At 40.7% G+C, this 18996-nt stretch overlaps 1 protein-coding gene across 1 annotated transcript in view; it reads left to right on the top strand.

Annotated features, from left to right (window-relative positions):
* pcxb (pyruvate carboxylase b) overlaps nt 1-18996 on the top strand; it is a 298980-nt gene that overhangs the window by 245908 nt on the left and 34076 nt on the right. Inside the window, 5 exon segments of the mRNA XM_079671136.1 lie at nt 5991-6186; nt 12300-12540; nt 14714-14881; nt 17307-17322; nt 17325-17387. Of these exon segments, the coding sequence (XP_079527262.1) occupies nt 5991-6186; nt 12300-12540; nt 14714-14881; nt 17307-17322; nt 17325-17387 (684 nt within the window).

Raw genomic sequence — 18996 nt, forward strand, 5'->3', positions numbered from 1 at the left:
GCTACAGAACATGTACTGTGCTGTGTTAACTGTACTGTATCACATAGCGTTTCAGACACACAAACTTTTCAACTTTCAAACTTAAACGGTGCGCTCCCAGCGCACGTACCGGCAGTGATCTACAGCAGTGGTTTTCAACCAGTGGTACGGGGACAAACTGTCTCGCTCTCGTAATGTCTGTCTGTCTTGCTCTCGTTCTGTCTCTCGTACCACTCTCGGTTCCACTTTTACTTTTGCGCGCTACCTGTCTCACTCTTTTCCGGCCTCCAGCTTTTCCGGCTGGAGCCCGCCGCTTAAAGGTGGGGGGCGCGGACCGGCCATAGAGCCCATAGAGTTAAAGGTGGTGGACTGTAACCTGTAAAACCCATAGATTTAGGAGGTCCCCTATTGGCCGTTAGCTGTAAAAATCCATAGATTAGCCGCACCGTTATATAAGCCGCAGCGTCGAAAAAAGGCGCGGCTTATAGTCCGAAAATTACGGTAATCGTTTTATTTCTATTACATTGTTTTCGTAATCGTTGCAAGCCATAATCCTAATCACGATTTAAAATACAATTAATTGACCAGCCCTATCTGCATTGACTTTATTTAAACCTCTTGGTACGGACATGAGTGGTATCAGATTTAACAATTGGCACTCTAAAGAGACATTACACCTGAGGAAATACCCATAATGCGTGATCTCATACAATCAGTCACGTACGATTTGCATTCATTTCCCTCTTCAGATAGTTATCATGTTAATTAATCTCTTTGTGTATGCACTCCTACATTTTAATGTGTCTGAATACATGCCTGCTCTCCATTCTATCTCCACTCTCACCGTAGATCTTCTCGTGATTGTACCTCTTTGTTTTTCTAGTTTGAGCTGTGGAAATCATGCGCCATTTAAATGATATCTCGTCCTCCCATCTTCACCGTCTCCAGCAAGCTCCCTCAATAGACAATGATTGTAGCCTCTTCATGGTTGCGAATGAATAGAGAAAATCATGCATTATTGAAACCTCTTGAGTCCAATAGTGTCCCTGGATAATATGCAATTACTGTGAAATTGGCCAGAGAACAAAAACTACTTGTCTTATGTTTGAACAGTCTGCAATTATCAACACTTCTTGATAGCTGTCCTGTGTGAAGAACAATTGTTGTGAACCGGTTTGAAATAATAAATTCCCGTTTGAACACTTAGGACACAAACATTTGTGGAAGAGATATGCCCAGCGAACCTCTTGAGGTTGAAACGTTTAATTTAATGCTCAATTATGGTAAACCACATGGAGCGATCGTACTTAAATTACTTTGAGTGCTTTAGTCAGATCACAAGAACAAACATGAGGACCAAACAACAAACGCCTGGAGTAAAAAGGCTTTCCGTTTAAGTCGCTGTGCATTTGTTAGATGGTTGAGCAAAGTGAGGAGATAATAAAAATGCGAGGAGAGAGACTGCCCAGTAAAACCTCAGCTCTGTAAACACTTCTCTCAGATTGAATTCCTCCCAGTAGCCGGTCATGGTGCACCAGTTAGAGGAAAACAATATATTCCATTACTCTGGGAGAGCAATTTGAGCATATTAAGCAACTGTCTACTCATCTCATGTTTGAACAGATTGAAAGTTATAGCGAAAGTAAAACAGATATTTCAGAAAAGGGCTCCAAGGCATCCCAGTATACCGTGATGTTATTACGAGAGTGACCAGGGGAGGATGGTATTAATTCAGCTTAGGCGTGTTTGAGCAGTTACAATAAAAGTAAATCTTTGAAGAGAGACTGTGATAACTGGCAGTGAACTCAGTTCATCACTCTGGAGGGAAATCGTTGAATAGGTGCCAGGGCAGCTCCTTGTCTCATTATACCGTGAGCCTGTTCTCAAAGTGCTTTGATTAAGGGACATAAATGCTTTTTTTAACATGTCATTAGCTTATATTTAAAGCATTAAACCTCTCGCCCACATTCAAATGTTGTTTACCATCATTCATAATCTCGCAGTGACACAACCTCACTTTGCCTCTGAGGATCTTAGCACTCTGGGTTTAAACACAGTCAAAGGGGGTTTTCAGGAGCTGTGGCAAATCTTCTTTTTGGGAACGGGAAGCTCAAAGACATGTCTATATGCTTTACTGATGATAGAGCACAAACTGAGCTCTCTATTAGGTTTTCTTGAATATTCATCTGGGGCCTCATCTGTGTGAGGAACAGGAAGCTGTGCAAAACAGTCAATAAAAGCTGACAGAAAGCATGCTTTGGGAGCATTTTATGGCTGAGCATTCAATATGTTAATTTACTAGGAGCTTCCTGTTTTCACAACTGAGGCTTCACATGTTTTTTGAAAGCCTTAACTATTTGCCCATTGAACTGCAGTTGGGTAAGATTTCCAAAACTATGATTGGGGTTGTATTATTGTTCAAATGGTGGTTATAAGATACATTTATTATGGGAAAAACAGTGTCCTTTTCAACAATTTACAGTAATTGAATAATATTTTCTTTACAACGTGTAATTATTTCTAACTGAGCAGACGATGTGTTAAACGTTCATCATTTGAGCATCTGCTGCAGTACAAGCTCAAAGCGAACACAGGAATTATCTGGCCTCTGAATTGAATCCAGTCATGATAAAACGTCAAGAGAAAGGAGAATACATCTTCCTTTGTGTCTTCCTTTTAAACTCTCATAAAGCGCCGCTGCTGTTTGAGTTGCAGTGGGAGATGAGTTTTGAAATCTTCTGTGGATGAAAGCTCTTGAAGTTTAAACAGTGTTCTGTGTTCATGAAACATCCAGACAAATTGAATATGCTCGACTCTGCCAATTATAGCACCACAGCAACAGTCCATCATTGAAATGAAATGTAAAACAGAAACCCTTAAACCCCCCCGACATGGTGATTCTGTAACGGCTGATGTTGTCTCTTTCAGTTTAGAGAAGCTCCACTGAATCATCCAAGAGGAATGTAATGTGCTCCTGGATCCTCTTGAGGCGTCAGTAGTTCCTGCATGATATGATTACAGTATGAGTCAGAGAAAACAAAATAGTTCCTCATAATTATTTAAACATTTTATTGCTAAATAAATTATAGAAATCCTCTCTGAATCCTTGCTGTGACTCTTTACAGGGTAATAGCATGCTTTGTGATTCTAATAATATTTCGATGTTAGTTTGACAAGTTAAGTAGGAACAACACATTTACAAATGAGTGATAATTAGCATAAAAGCATAAAGAACAGGAATCACCTTTCCTCATGAGATTAACAGTGCATTTCAATTGTTTTTTTATGCTTTTCTTACACACACACATAGTTTGTTCATACTCATCCCCTAAAACATATTTTTCAAGACCAAAATAGGAATTAATCTGCTTAAGTTTTGCAGCAGAGCATGACCTATGCCCTTTCTGCAGTGGGATTAAAGTCAAATCAAATATTTTACTTTAATGCATCTTCAATAGAGAAGAATGACTTCCCAAGTAGGGAAATGGAGAATCCCAGGAGCACATGAATGCACCATTAGCCTTGGCGCTCTGTGACTGCCAGTCTAGCTTCTCCTTGTTTCATATGCTGCCTTCGGTCTCTTCTATCTTCCTCTTATTCTTCCCCCTCTGAAAGCCCAATCAAAGCCTCATCATTTGTTATTTCTCAGAGTTTATAAGGCTCCTCCAGAGTCACACAAGGCATGATAAGACTTGAGGAGGAGACATGTTGTGTAAAAAGCTCCTCTGTTAATAATAGAATGCTATAATCTTTGATGTCAGTGTGTAAATATCGGACCGCTTGTTTCCCATCCCCTCTGTTAATCATCCTTCTTTCGCTCGGCTTTCAATACCCAAAATTCCCAGGTTCACTAGTATCAGCCGTGCTCTCGCCTCATATTGATTTAGTTTGTGTAACACAAATTAGACCAGCGCTGCAGTAAAGACTCCAGCTCCTGCATGCACTCTCCCACAAGGACAGCTTGTAATTGCACATCACTAAATGGCCATAGGAGGAATAACTACCAAGTATACAATTCACTTTTATTACAGAGAATATTATACTGCTTGAATCACTCAGAACCACGATAAATCACCAAAGGGAGATGACCTTGTGAGTAATGAACGCTGTGCACCTGACACACTGTCCCTATACAAAATGGAACATTGTATTGCTTTCACATGTTTCAGAGGCTGAATGAATCAAAAAGAGATTAAGTCCTGTGAAAGCCCTTTGAGGATTAAGACCCTTCCTCATATAGCGTTCCTCCAAACACCATCAAGATACAATTGTATGAATTGGGTCACATAATGTATCTATATGGTTCTTCAAATGTATTTCCACAGTCGGCTAAGTTATCTAATGGTAAAGCTGGAGAGTTTTAATTATTGTACATTCAGCCTGCAAGAATCCCCTGCATGTTTTGAGTCGAGGCAAGTTTATTAAAATACAGCAGCGCATTTCAACACAAGGCAATTTGAACCAAATACTTTCAAAGATATAGTGCATCAAAAATACAATACTAAAGTACATTTCAAAACAGTCATTTGAAAGCCAAGATAACCCAAATAAAGCAGGGTAAAATAGAAAAAAACAAGTGAAATTACATGAATCGTAACTGAACGCTGCTTCTCCATGTTTATTTTTGACTCTAGGGACCCTGATGTTTTAATGTAGCAGAAGATCAGATATTTATTTTGGCACAAACCATTCAGTGCTTTAAAAAACCTGTTGTAATATTTTGAGGTCAATTTTTAGGACAAGAAAGCCTCAAGTAAAGCCTTGAAAACTGAGGTAATGTGATCCACTTGATTTCGGTGCTTCCTTTTAAGGACAGGAGCTGTTTCCTCGGTGCAGGCAGTACAGCCTGACCAGCAGCGGCAGCAAATCAAAGCTCCAGAGTGATTAAGTGGGATCACGGAGACATAAACATTGATCTGACAGGATAAACTGTCTGATGCATCAGGGCCATAATTGCACACTTAAACAAAAATGCTGATAACTGCAGAGGTCTGCGTGTGAGACATCAGGCATTCATCTTTTTATATTCATCATAGGCTTTGCTTTATTGGCTCAAGAGCATGCTATAGAAGTGTATTTTATAAAACCTAATTTCCCACCAGGGGAAATTTGTATGGAGTAAAGAGTCAATATACGGTGGTAAGGTGGTATTAGTACTGTATACCTTACACACATACAGAAGATGTTATAGGCTCATATATTCCTGCACCTTTTATGATTTAAACATTACTATATATTTTAGTGGTGATATGGTGGGCATTGCATACCAGACTTGTTATCATCTTTCTCCCTGATTTAATTTAATCTCTTCTTCATGACAGATTGTATGCTGCCTTTCTTTCCAAAAAGGACAGCAGTGCTCGGCTTAATGTTCTGCCAGCTGCCATTCTTCATCCCTGTTATCAAATTATGAGTCTGCCGTCCCAGATGAATGCCTCAATCAGCGTCCTGTTTTGATACTTCACATGCTAAAATACGTTAATACTAATGTGTTTAACATCAGCTAGCTGTTTATGAGACGCTGAGGTCGGCTAAAATCCAAGTCAGGGGGAGTATCAAAAATAAAAACTGATAAGGAGGGTTTCCAGGGGTTCCTGCTCCTCCAGAGTCGGGAACACACAGTTGTGCTTAGTATTCTGTCCAAATGTACGAGTGCTCTGAAAATGAAATGTAATGATGACAGTGTTGGATCAGCAGAAAACCACTAGAGGCTTCAATATTTCTGGCTGATATGATAAACGGGTATGAGATTTACTAATCTACTCCCCCAAGAAAGGGAAATGAGATTGCTATCTCTTTTTTTCGCCTCGCCCTCTGAAACATTTCTTCGATTCTAAAGTGACTTCAGAGTGAAATGATGAAAGTGTTAGGAAGAACAATGAATATGCGTGTATCATCAGATATTTAATTCCAGCCACTATTAGTGTGTTATATTTGTGAAATATGAGTTTTTGAGTCTTAAGTTTAGATCAAAGTTGGTATGAGACTATATATACTATAGGTATACTAAATAAAGTGCAATCCCTCTCTCTCTCTCTCTGTGTGTGTAGGTGCCACATTTGACGTGGCCATGCGTTTCCTGTCAGAGTGCCCGTGGAAGAGGCTCCAGGAGCTCAGAGCTCTGATCCCAAACGTCCCCTTCCAGATGCTGCTGAGAGGAGCCAACGCTGTGGGCTACACCAACTACCCCGACAACGCTGTCTTTAAGTGAGTCACACACACACACACACACACACACACACACACACACACACACACACACACACACACACACACACACACACACACACACTCACACTCACACTCACACTCACACTCACACTCACACTCACACACACACACACTGAGGCCTAATTCCAAACAGACTGTGTGAGGGAGTGTGTATTCTCACTCTCAGCTGAATGAGGCTCCGTTAATGTGTAAGGTGTGAATGCAGCGGCAAACTTCCGGATGAACTTTCCTCTCACCGGCAGAAACAGGAAGTGTTGTGACTTCCTGTAACCATGGTATAGAATGAGCTTCTCAAGGCAAACAATTATAAATAATATTATTATTATTATTTTCAAACTTCCTGTTGGAGATTTGATAACTTCCTGTTGGAGAGTTAAATAACTAGCATACCCCACTAGTTTGTTTGGAACGGCCCTTAATGTGGCGTACCTTCAACACAAACGGAGTGGAAGTAGAGAGGGGAAGGGTTTGAGATTGGGACACAGACTATACCCAACATTAAGAACAAATCATTTGTTTATTCAACACTCGTGACATCAAGAGTCTTATTTGCGAGAATTATTTTGCATTTGCTTCGAAAATCAATGTTCTATGTCCACTAATGCTAGAGAAATTAACACACAGAGCACTGTTGTACATTTCGGTGGACACACACTAAGCGTAACATACATTTTTTTTATAAATGCACTGAATAATATCATTGTAAGTGGTTTGTTCAGTATTTGGAACACAGTCGAGATGAAAGCAGATCCTTCATATCTCTAGAGCAACTTTGTCATTTTCCTATTTAACTCTTTTTAATATTTTGAAAACATTTGTATTGAATTGTCAGAAAGATTTTCTGGAAACCAGCTGCGCTCCCCCTGCGTTATTGTCTGTCACTGTCATATTATTTATCGACCTCATACATATTTTATTTTGTTTGTGAAAAGAAAATTGAAAGTGAAAATAATTGCCATCTGGGAATAATTACACGAACAATTCATCAAAACAATAGAAAAACAATTACCCCAACAGAACACTGTAATTAACAATACACCAACGATCCAAACGCGTAAGATTAGCTACAAATCGTCTGCTCACAAGAACAAAGTAATACAAATAAAGCAAGTATGGTAAAAATCAAGCGACATAAAAATATACCAGAAGAAACATGCAATACAAATATGTTAATTAAGGAAAAACTGTTATCTGAAGGTAATATGTAATTTAAGCCAGGAGAAGCCTGGTGGCTATAATAGACTTTCCTTCATACAGGTTTCCGTTTGTATATAAATGTGTGGGTATGGATTTAACGTCAATATCATGATTACACGATTGTATTGGCTGTTGGTGGATAGAGGGTGATGTAAGCACCTAGGGGATGGACACATGTGGTGCAGGATGCTTCAATCAATCAATCATCCAATTCTCACCTTGTAAATAAATCACCTTTCTATTTCCTTTCAAGTCATTTAACCTACACTGAAAACATTTCTCTCTATAAAATGAAAGGGACACAGCTGCTTTGTTGTTAAATATGAAAATAATCTATACAATAGCTAGCCACTAACACACACATTAGTCAGGTGAACCTGGTGGATGTTTGGCTGTTTCCTCCTCTCATGCGCAGTGACTTCCAAACACCACTGATGCAGATGTCTACAAGTAATGTCTTTAGAGCCATAAACACTTCCTGTGCCTACACACATGCACACACACGCCTCTAACACTTTTCCAAATGGATTCACTTGCTACCTCCATGATGTGGATGACTCATATAGACACACACACACCCCTGCATGCAGCTCCACACAGACAAGGACACACACACACAGCCCTGCATGCACACACACAGCCCTGCATGCAAGGTGCAATTCCCCTCACCTGAAATAAATTAGGAGTGGCTTTATGACTAATGCAGCTGTCCCCTCCCCACTCCTTCACATTGAAATACACACACACACTTTTTATTCTCCCCGTCTCCTATCACATTATTTATCATCAGTTATAAGTTCCTTTTTATGCCTCCATTCATCTCTCCCTGTAACACACTTCTTTCCCTCTTTTAACTCCCTCTCTGTAACCCCCCCCCCCTCACTCTGTGTCCCGTAGGGGCAGTGCCATTGGAAAATGTGCACATGATTGTGATTAATGGTTTTGATCTGTTGGCCCGGCTCTCTCTCCACCTCCTCCCTTTTATCTGTGGCTTTCTCACCCGCGACGCTCGCAGCGCAGCAGCCCGCGGCCAAGTAGCCTGAGTCAGTGTCTTCATTAACTAAATCAAGTTAACGTTTAATTTAATTTCATATAATTGATTTTAAAGTGCATGACACAGGGTTACAGTACACTCCGCAGCAAGAGGAACACACATTTCTTTGAACATTCAAAATGGCTGTTTGATCGCCAACTAGATATTATTTTTAGAAAATATCAACTAGCTAATACACAGAGGTGGTATGAGTACTCTTATCTTTAGTTCATTACAAGCGCTCCTCATAAATGGTAGCTATTCATACTTATAGGTAGTTAGAGAAATATACAGAATTATATGTTGTATTATGAATTGGAATCTTCAAAGTAATTGCAAGTTGCAAATAAATGAGTTAAAACTATAGAAATTGCCTTTGAGAGCTACTGGAGTAGAAGTTTAAAGTAGTAGGAAATGGAAGCATTGATGTACAAGTACCTGAAAGTTGTATTTAAGTTCCACACAACAGTAAATTACCTTAGATACTGTCCACCACTGCTGCTACACATGATTCACATAATGATGTTGTCAGCGCTGAGCAGTGTTGGGGCAAGTTACTTTTAAAAAGTAACTAGTAATAGTTATAGTTACTGCTCTCAAAAAAGTAATTACTTACTTTATTAGTTACTAAATTATAAAAGTAACTATTAACAAGTTACTTTACTTTAAAAATAATAACAATAAAATTACAAGTTTTTGTGTTGTTTTGTGGCACAGTAAGAGAAAGGACAACTCCCCATCATTGTAGCAATTATCATTACGAAATGTAGTGGAACAATAAAACACAAAAGATATGTTTGGTTGAGACGGTGGGGTCTTTGTGGCGACTAGTTTTATAGCCCCATGTACATTAGTTAGGTGCTTCAGGAGATTGGCATTGCTGTTATTCGATGTGGACAATGCTTTCTGTCCTGCACACAGTTTACATTTTACCGTAAGCTTTTTTGCGTCCTTTATCCCCACAAATTGAAAATAGTGGTTCTATTTCCAAGTTGCAAATGCGCTGCTGCTCTCGCTGATACTTGCATCTGCCAGTGTGTGTGTGTGTGTGTGTGTGTGTGTGTGTGTGTGTGTGTGTGTGTGTGTGTGTGTGTGTGTGTGTGTGTGTGTGTGTGTGTGTGTGTGTGTGTGTGTGTGTGTGTGTGTGTGTGTGTGTGTGTGTGTGTGTGTGTGTGTGTGTGTGTGTGTGTGTGTGTGTGTGTGTTAGGGGTTTCACCAACTAATCGACTAGTCGACTACCTTTACCACTACTCGGCGCTGTAGGCCCTAGTCAACTAGTCGTGAAAAAAATGGAGGTAAACGAGGTGCTGCAAAATGCTCCAAAACACGTCCGACATTCTTATGTATGGCAGTACTTCAACGAAGATGTAACCAACTCCACAGTGAAGTGTCAGTTGTGTACAGCTGTACTGAAGTACAATACAAATGCATCTGCTATGCGCAACCATCTGAAGACGAAACACCCGCTGCCGACAGCTAGCACTAGCAGTAATGCTAGCACCCGTGAGCAACGGACCGGCGTCAGCACTGAACAGAGGCAAACGAACAGCAAGAAACCACGGGTCAACACTGATGCGGATGATAAACTACGGGATTACTGCCAGCGGGACACCGCATATCCCCACAATGGATAATCCACTGGAGTGGTGGGCAGAAAACGTGCACCGCTTCCCCCGCTTTCGAGGAGCTACCTGGCTATTCCAGCCAAGCACCCCGAGTGAGAGGGTTTTTTCCCTGGCAGGCAACACTGTCACCCGAAAGCGGTCAAGCCTCCTTCCCTCACATGTCGATGCGTTGGTGTTCAAACCAAACCAAAAATATGGAAAGGTGGACGTTATCGTGGAGGACAGCGAATAAAGTGTTGCGCTGTTGGGCACTGGATTTACGTGGCATTTATGTAAACAAGAGTTTTTTGCTGTCGATTTTGGTGAGTACAGTTACTGTTTGTTATTGACTCAGCCATGTAACACAAATTTAAAATGCAGTGTTTAATGTTACTGTATGAGTTCCAATATAAAATACAGTTGTACACCTCTCTTTGCGTGTCTTTATTATGACGTCACGACTAGTCGACTAGTCGACTGCTATTTTGAAAAACGTGTCGACTAGTAAATATTGGTAGTTGTGAAACCCCTAGTGTGTGTGTGTGTGTGTGTGTGTGTGTGTGTGTGTGTGTGTGTGTGTGTGTGTGTGTGTGTGTGTGTGTGTGTGTGTGTGTGTGTGTGTGTGTGTGTGTGTGTGTGTGTGTGTGTGTGTGTGTGTGTGTGTGTGTGTGTGTGTATTAGCATTAGCAAGTGTTCGTGTGTGTGTGTATTTTCCCCCTAAGGCAAGACCCGCCCAACTCTGTCTCTGATTGGCTTACCCTGAAATGTTACCACCGCGTTAACCAATCATCACTCCTTTCTTTCACTTTTCCATGGCACTGTGAGAGGACATCGCTGTATTCGCCTGTTACATCCGCAGGGAGATTCGGTTCAGTTCCATCACATAATGTAACGCAGTAACGTGTAATTTAAATCACAGTAACTATAACGGCGTTACCCAATGGGAATAGGTAACTAGTAATGATATTAGTTACCACAAAAGTAGTTGCGTTACAGTATCGCGTTACTTTGTAACGCGATACGGTGGTTCTAGACCAATTTGACTGGGGGGGGCCACTGGGGGGCCAGTTATTTTCTGAGGGGGGAACTATAAATGCAGGACAAAAAAAGAACTAGACAGTATGAAGTAATTGCGCATAAGAAAACAATGCAATACAGTTATTGGTATTTTTTTCAGTCCACTTATTTATTTCAGATATATCTTATAGTTATGGCTGTTAGCTTCAGCTTAAGTTATAGTACAATTTTTGCACTAACACCATATCATATTTATATAAAAATAAAGGCAATGAACAGTTACATCTCTACTTTACATCTACAATTACACGGATACAATAGTTTAACTCACCTTCAATTATCGTGGTACTCTCTCGAAACGTAGGTTTCAATCAGTCTTTCTTGGATGCAACAGCATCTGATGATCCGAGATGAAAAGTGTTTTTCGCGCGCTTCAGCCGGACAGTGAAAGTGAGTGCACCGCTCTAATGGGTCCTGAGTGCACCGCTCTAATGGGTCCGACTAGAATGAGGAATAACGTTAGTTCCGCCTATTCTGTCATTCAATAAATCGTGTAATAAATCATACATTTTTCTTTTTTTTCACTTTTTTCACTTTTCATTTTTAGGGGGGCCACAGGGGGTCAGAGGTCAGTGTTAGGGGGGCACTGGCCCCCCCCTACCCCCCCCCCCCCACTAGAACCGCCCCTGGTAACGCGTTAGTCCCAACACTGTCGCTGAGTCAAAGATTCTGGACAATATTTAGTTTTGGTGCCGAACACTAGGCAGCGCTTGTATGCATTGTAGTGTTGAATAAATAAATACTGGACACTGGTAATCCTCTCGTGGCACAACATTAAGTGTCTGTGTTTATTTGCCAAAACAAAAGCTCTCAGTGTGTGTAAATGTTGTATTCACACTAACACAGCTAAAACAGGCGCACATCCCAGTTTTGAAACCTGATTAGGACACGGAGGCAGAGGCAATAATAGGAGAGATTTAGCTCTCGCTGCTTGGATAATGAGGCGGTATACATTTCTCTGCAGACTTTGTGGGCTCCTGCAGGCTGTATGAGCATGGAAATAGTGTGAATATTGTATTAACGCAGGTACAGATATGGAGATTGATATAAAAGTCTTATTTCCAACCCGGATGTGTGCTATCGTCTGGGATATAAAGACAAACTCATGTGCAGCGTTCGGTAAGATTATTTATGTGTTATTTGAATGTAGATTAAACTAATTCAACCCCCTCCTTCAGGTTCTGCGAGGTGGCGAAAGAAAACGGCATGGACATTTTCCGCGTGTTCGATTCCCTGAACTACCTGCCCAACATGCTGCTGGGCATGGAGGCTGCTGGAGAGGCGGGGGGGGTGGTGGAGGCCGCCATCTCCTACACGGGCGACGTCTCGGACCCCATGAGGCAGAAGTACTCTCTGGACTACTACATGCAGCTGGCCGATGAGCTGGTCAAAGCAGGAACTCACATCCTCTGCATCAAGGTGAGGAAATAACACTAGACGCAGTGTTTTAAGTGTCTGGCTATAATAAGCCAACATTGTTTTCCCTGTGATAAGGAAAACTGGCACTTATTCTTTGCTTCTGTATGAATCCCTTCCCATCTGCCACCGGAATAACATAGAACCAGCTGGAAGGATCTTACTACAGTATAAGTACTTTTTTACAAAGGCTTATATACGCAGTCTTTTACTCATTACACACACACTCATGCGTATTTTAATCATGTATGAAGTTCATTATAATCAGGGACTGACCTGCGGTGTTTTTTGGCCTGGTCATGCTTTAGGTAAGACATTATTGAAAAATCCTTATTTTAACGATGTTGGCAAGCTGCAGGTGTGACTGCTGCAATTATCACTTTTATTTATGTTACATTTGTGGTGCTACATCTACTGTAACACCAACAGTATAGCAGATCTTCAGCAAAATACAAAATGTATGGAATACAGTCTTGGTTTTCTAATAACCAGTTTCGCCAATATATCATGATGATTTTACAGATTTACACAAAACTCGTACATGCTTTTTAATTAGCATTAAAACCTCACATGTCAAACACAGCAAATTTGTTTCTCTTGCTCCAATTGAAATGACTTGTAAATGTGATCCTCTCTATCTAAATTTAATATACTGATAATACTTGCATTGAATTAATTACTTTGTTGAAGCATGACAGAATATTTTCAAACGTTAATATGATAAACCCCCGCCCCTATGGTGCGATCAATCTCACGCAGCGGTGGCAGTCTCATAAAAGCATTGCACGGCTAATGAGGTTAACTTTTAAAAGGGGAAATGAGCATGAAATAAAACTTCATGGAGTGCAATGATCACCAAAGGGAGCGTCATGTAAGCTCTGTGTGTGGAATTCTGTTTGTATCAATTTAGATTTAAATATTGAATCATCAACGTGGTGTTTGTTAAAAAATAATACTTTCGTCATTATTTTGTTCTAAATTATCCTTTTCCAGAATATATTAAGTAGTTGTTTTCTGAAGTCTTTGAACATTGAATATATTTTCAGATAGAATATTGGAATTTCTCCAGGTCTAAATGGCTTCAATTAAACCTCATGGTGGCTGATTTAATTCAGATTTGTATCAGAAGACACAATGCTTATTTGGAGAGTTTCACTATGTGGTATTCTTTTCCAAGTCCTAATCACTAAAAGGATGTTGGTGTTTGTGAACGTTCTTTCTGCTTCAATCAATCAATCAATCAATCAATCAATCAATCAATCAATCAATCAATCAATCAGCGCTCTGTGGTGCACAGCCCCACCTAGTGTCAGCAGAAAGTAATACAAATAATAATTTAAAAAATATGCAAAGAAAATATATGTTAAAATATATTTTAAGATCATGTTTAGTCATCCAATTTGTCTGTACATTGCTGTTTTAGTCTGGGTTCTTCCAACTAATGTCCACAGTGTGCCTATTGAGCCGTGTTGAGCGATGTGGGGCAAGCCCCTGTCTCTGCTGTCTAAATGAATGGGTGCTGTAAAAACTACACTGCGCATGCTCAGAGTATTTTTCTATCGTGTTTGGCAAAACAATAATCACCAGTGGGGCATAGTGCTGGCATACCTACCAAACATCATCTGATAATTCAGAGAGCTGATTGGCTGTAAGTACATGTTCTGCGAAAAGTGAGAGACGAGAGAGCAGTATATAGCGATTAAAGGCTATAGGCTATTGCTCTGCTGGATCGATAGATATTGTGACCTCTGTGATGAGCGTCTGTGTTTTCCTTATAGGCCCCCCCCCCCCCCCCCCCCCCCCCTCTCTTTCTATCGGAACCATGGATAGCCTACAGCTATTTGTTTACGTGTTCAAAAAAGCACCAGAAGCTTATATACAGTATATACACACATCTAAGTTTTTCTTGCCGCACCACTTTTGTACATATAAAAACGCCACTGCATATCCAAAACTTAGATTTGTTGCAGAAAGCATCTTAAAACAGCGTTAAGGCATCTGTATAAAAGTCTGCACCTGTGTTAATTTTACTGCTCAGGATTCCAGGACAAATCTGAAACCAAAAATGGTATTTAATATTGTGTGAACTTATTGCAATCACATATGTTTTATATGAATTGTTTCTATTTTCCATTTTCCTACTTTCTTAATGTTCCTTTTCTCTTTTTGTTTCCAGGATATGGCCGGCCTCCTGAAGCCGCAGTCCAGCAAGCTTCTGATTGGCTCTCTGAGAGACCGCTTCCCCGACCTGCCCATCCACGTGCACACTCACGACACCGCGGGGGCCGGAGTAGCCGCCATGCTGGCCTGTGCCGAGGCTGGAGCTGACGTAGTGGACGTAGCTGTGAGTAGTCATCGTGTTTGTTCAAATACTACTCTAATATAATGCTAGCCTCTAATTATTATTATTATTATTATTATTATTATTATTATTATTATTATTATGTGTAACTAATTTCCTGCAGGTCACCCTTGAAAAAGAGGTCTTTTGATCTCAAGGGGCTTTCACCTGGTTAAATAAAGGCTACAAACCAACAAACAATTCAGAATAGTAAATGCAGTTTGAAAATATGAATTGTCACTAAAACAAAGAGGGGAATATTGTTGAAACAAGGAGCATCTCTCTTACTGTGTTCACTGACGCATGCAGCCAGCTTTGGGAGTTTCATTAAAAAAATTGGCTGCTATTTGCACTTCTGGGCCATTCTACTGTTTAGTTCCTATTTACTCTTTATAAAAGAAACAGACAGTCCACGTTAGAGCAAACACTAAAAACATGTGTTTGTATTGATCCCATTGCTTTACTTGGTTAATTTAGTTTCTTGTATTTTGCTACACAACGAGTCTTACAACACCGCTGCTTGACTTTCACACCTCTGGCTCGATAAGGGAGCATTTCGTTTTGACATCTAAAGTCCTGTTATTATTTAGCTACTTGTTAGCAACCACCTTTTGAAAGATTTAAAACGTTTAAAAATTCATGACTGGGGTATTTAATGATATTTTATTTTATATACAGGGTGTCCGCGGGGTCTTAAAAAGTATTAAAAGTTGATAAATCAATTTAGCGAAAATTAAGGCTTTTAAAAAGTATTAAAAAGTATTAAATGGCATTTTCCAAGGTATTAAGAAGTCCCACAGCAACGACAACATGAAACACCCTTTAATTTACTGAAACGACATGTCGGGAAACCCCACAAGGCGGCCCCATGCATAGCGCGCCGTAAAATGCTGCTTATTATTTTAAGTTTCGTTGCCTTGCTCCGCTCTGTGTGTGTGTGGGGGGGGGGGGGGGGGGGAATAAACGACTACGGTAACGGGTCCCAAGATGGGAAGACCGGCATACGCAACGCTCTGGGGGTCCAACGGCTCCGTGTGTGCCCTATATGATCATTTTCTGATAACGATGAAAGAGCCCGCCTCCCTCTCCCCCCGTCTCCTGCTGCTGCTGGGCTGTCAGAAGAGGGGGAGGAAAAGAGAGGCAGTCACCGTTTATTAAATATTATTATATTATTATACAGAGAACAGAGTCGTTATCAATTTGTTTTAAAGCTCAATAAATAACAAAGAAGACCTCTGACCGGCACTTTTCTAATTTTGTTCGGAAGATTTAAACTTTAAGGGACATGTTGACCGGCGGAACATTTTTTTTAACGGAAACTCTGCCGCACGGTCCCCTCGTTCCTTGGAAAAGGCGGAGAGGTGGGTGTTTTTCATCTGCTGGTGGACTACCTGAGAGATACAGCAGGAGAACACGCCGTCCACCGAGGAGAATAAACAGAAGGGCAACCATGGCAACCATGCTCCGGGGTCTTCTTCGCTGCTTTTGGTGTATTTCGGGCGGCAGCAGCGCCACTTACAGGCATGACATAGTACTACATCGTTTCCAGCATTTGCAGCGGTCTCGTGTGAACGGACACGTTAATGAATCGAATGCGTTTGAAAGGAAGCCTTTTTTGCGCTTGCGTATGCGTTTTACCGTGTGGGGCCGGGGTCTAAGCCAAACTATATACGGTCACAGAGATCTGCTATTTTAAAGTAAAGTCAACACATATAGACCCTAAATATAGTCTATATTAAGAACGAGAAAAGTCTTAACATATATATCCTTTTTTGTAAACATATGACAAATGTGTGAGGGTGATGACGTCAGAGCATCGTCCTATGTGCCAGGGCTTAGCCCCGGACAGCCCCAGCCCAATTTAACCCCTGGGTGTTTGTGAGGGAGCTCCTATATGGCATTACCCCGCTGAAGCTCACCAAAGTTTAACATATTTCATAGTTCAAAGTTTTGTCAATTGTTTTGTTTATTGGTCAAATACTGGTTTCTAATGTTTTCTGAGGAGTGTTACTGGAATGAAAGAGCACAGAGTACAGAAGCAACAAAGCAGCATACTGCATTAAACCTGACCTTCACAGAGAGGTTGAAGTTCATGTGGAGAGAAGGCTTCAGTAGTCTGTCTGCACTTTGTTTAGTTTTGCTATCTTACAATCAATATAGTAAATTTGAGGTAAAGTGTGTTGCCAATGTAACCGGTTAGAACTCAAAGTTGCGATGAGGTCTTAAAATGTATGGAAAGGGTCTTAAAAAAGGTCTTAAAAGGTATTAAATTTGACTTCAGGATTCCTGCATATACCCTGTATATAACAAATCATGAAAATCTCTCAAGCTTGCACAACACATTTTAGACATCTTACCATGAACCTGTTGAAATCCAGACGAAGGAAGTAGATGTCCAACAGATTTCATATTGAATTTCCCTCTGTAGGTGGACTCTATGGCCGGATGACCTCTCAGCCCAGCATGGGGGCCATGGTGGCCTGCGCCAAGGGGACCAAGCTCGACACCGGTAAGAGAAATGCTCACCATCCTGCCAGCAATAGACTGTTGTTGTATTTAACATATATCAAGATCTTGGGCAATGGAACACCACTCAATATATGTATTATTGTCATCAGTTTAGTAAATTCAGTTTTTAAGAAAAGATCGGCATTGGTTGAAACAAACACCCTTGAATACGGATATGGCGCTTATGGCTCAAAGCTAAAGATCCGGCTCATTTACACTTGTAAGCATTTTTTTATTTTAAAGTGTTCATCAATGTGCATTGTCCCGGTTCAAATAAACGATTAAATGAAAAAAATGAAAATATCAGCATCTAGTCGTTGATGAGACAACTCTTAGATCACCAGTCCTGCTCAGAAAAGATTCCTTAGTGTCCCTCTGAGGCGTTCCTGCTTTACACAAGGGAGAAGACATAAGTCAACAAATCAATAAATGACAGACCACATCACTGATTATGGCCAGAAAAACTGATGTATTCTGCTCAGTGATGAAGTAAACAGCCAATTATGAGAGGGAGATGGAAACGGACCAAAGAAAAGATGCCAATAAAATCTACCGAATTATCAGCACATCTATTGGCTGCTTTTAAAGTGTTGGTTGGAGTCATGAATTATGCAGCATTATAATCATCAAAGTGTGCTAAAATCTGAATCCTGCGACCCAACACAGCCACAGTTCCCCTCTCTCTGTGGAGCATTTAGAGGTTAAAGGTTTTCCAAAGGCGTCCTTAAAATGGCTTTTGGTTACACATTCGCTTTACCAATGCCAGCTTCTATCAGATCTTTCAGTCACACTCTGGACCCCTGCTGCTTTACTCTATCTTCTCAGGAGGTCAACAGATAAGTGGAAGGTTGGCTTTCTAATGTGTTCATTCCCCTTTGGGTGTGCTTTTGTCCAGTGTGTTCTGCTCAATGCACTTTTCATGGGCTTTGACAAATCTGGAGTCTCTCCCACCTCTGAGAGCTGCCCGGGCTCAGTGACCTCTGCACAGTGTGAAATAAAATCTACCCAGCCAGAAAAAAAGAGAATTAAAGGAACATGGAATAAGGCTAAAGGAATTAAAACTGATGTGAGGTTTTCTGCTTAGTTATGTAGAGGAATAATACAGGGAAAACAGACTCAGCTCTCCTAACTAGATGTGATAGCTCATTTCCATTACTCAGAAATAGCAAAAGTGCAGCTAATTCTGTTTACGCTACATTCACAGGACACAGCTAATGGACTGTACGCTCCACTGCTGTTTGCCAAGTCCTTCGTGTGTTCTGCTGTGAGGACGTAGGTGCACACAGTCTCCTGCCTCTGGGCATCAGGCAGATGTTTACTTCCATCAGCGCCATTTTTGATTACCATGTGGTCTCAAGAGAAAAACCTCACTAATACAGTACCTATCAATGACTGCTTGTGTCCCATGGAACATGATTGGCCCTGATGCTAATATTCTTTTTGTCCTATTTCTCGCCTTGTACATGTTTATTGAGGCATTCCCATAGAGGCCATGTTACAGAGTCTTCAATGGTTTATGTAAAACATTTACAAATAAATGTACCACTGTGGTAGAATAGAGCATTATCTTTTTGTTCTGTGTTAGCCAGCTTTGAATGTTTCACCTTGAA

This window comes from Notothenia rossii (genome assembly GCF_949606895.1).
Source record: "Notothenia rossii genome assembly, chromosome: 3".
Classification (NCBI taxonomy): Eukaryota; Metazoa; Chordata; class Actinopteri; order Perciformes; family Nototheniidae; genus Notothenia; species Notothenia rossii.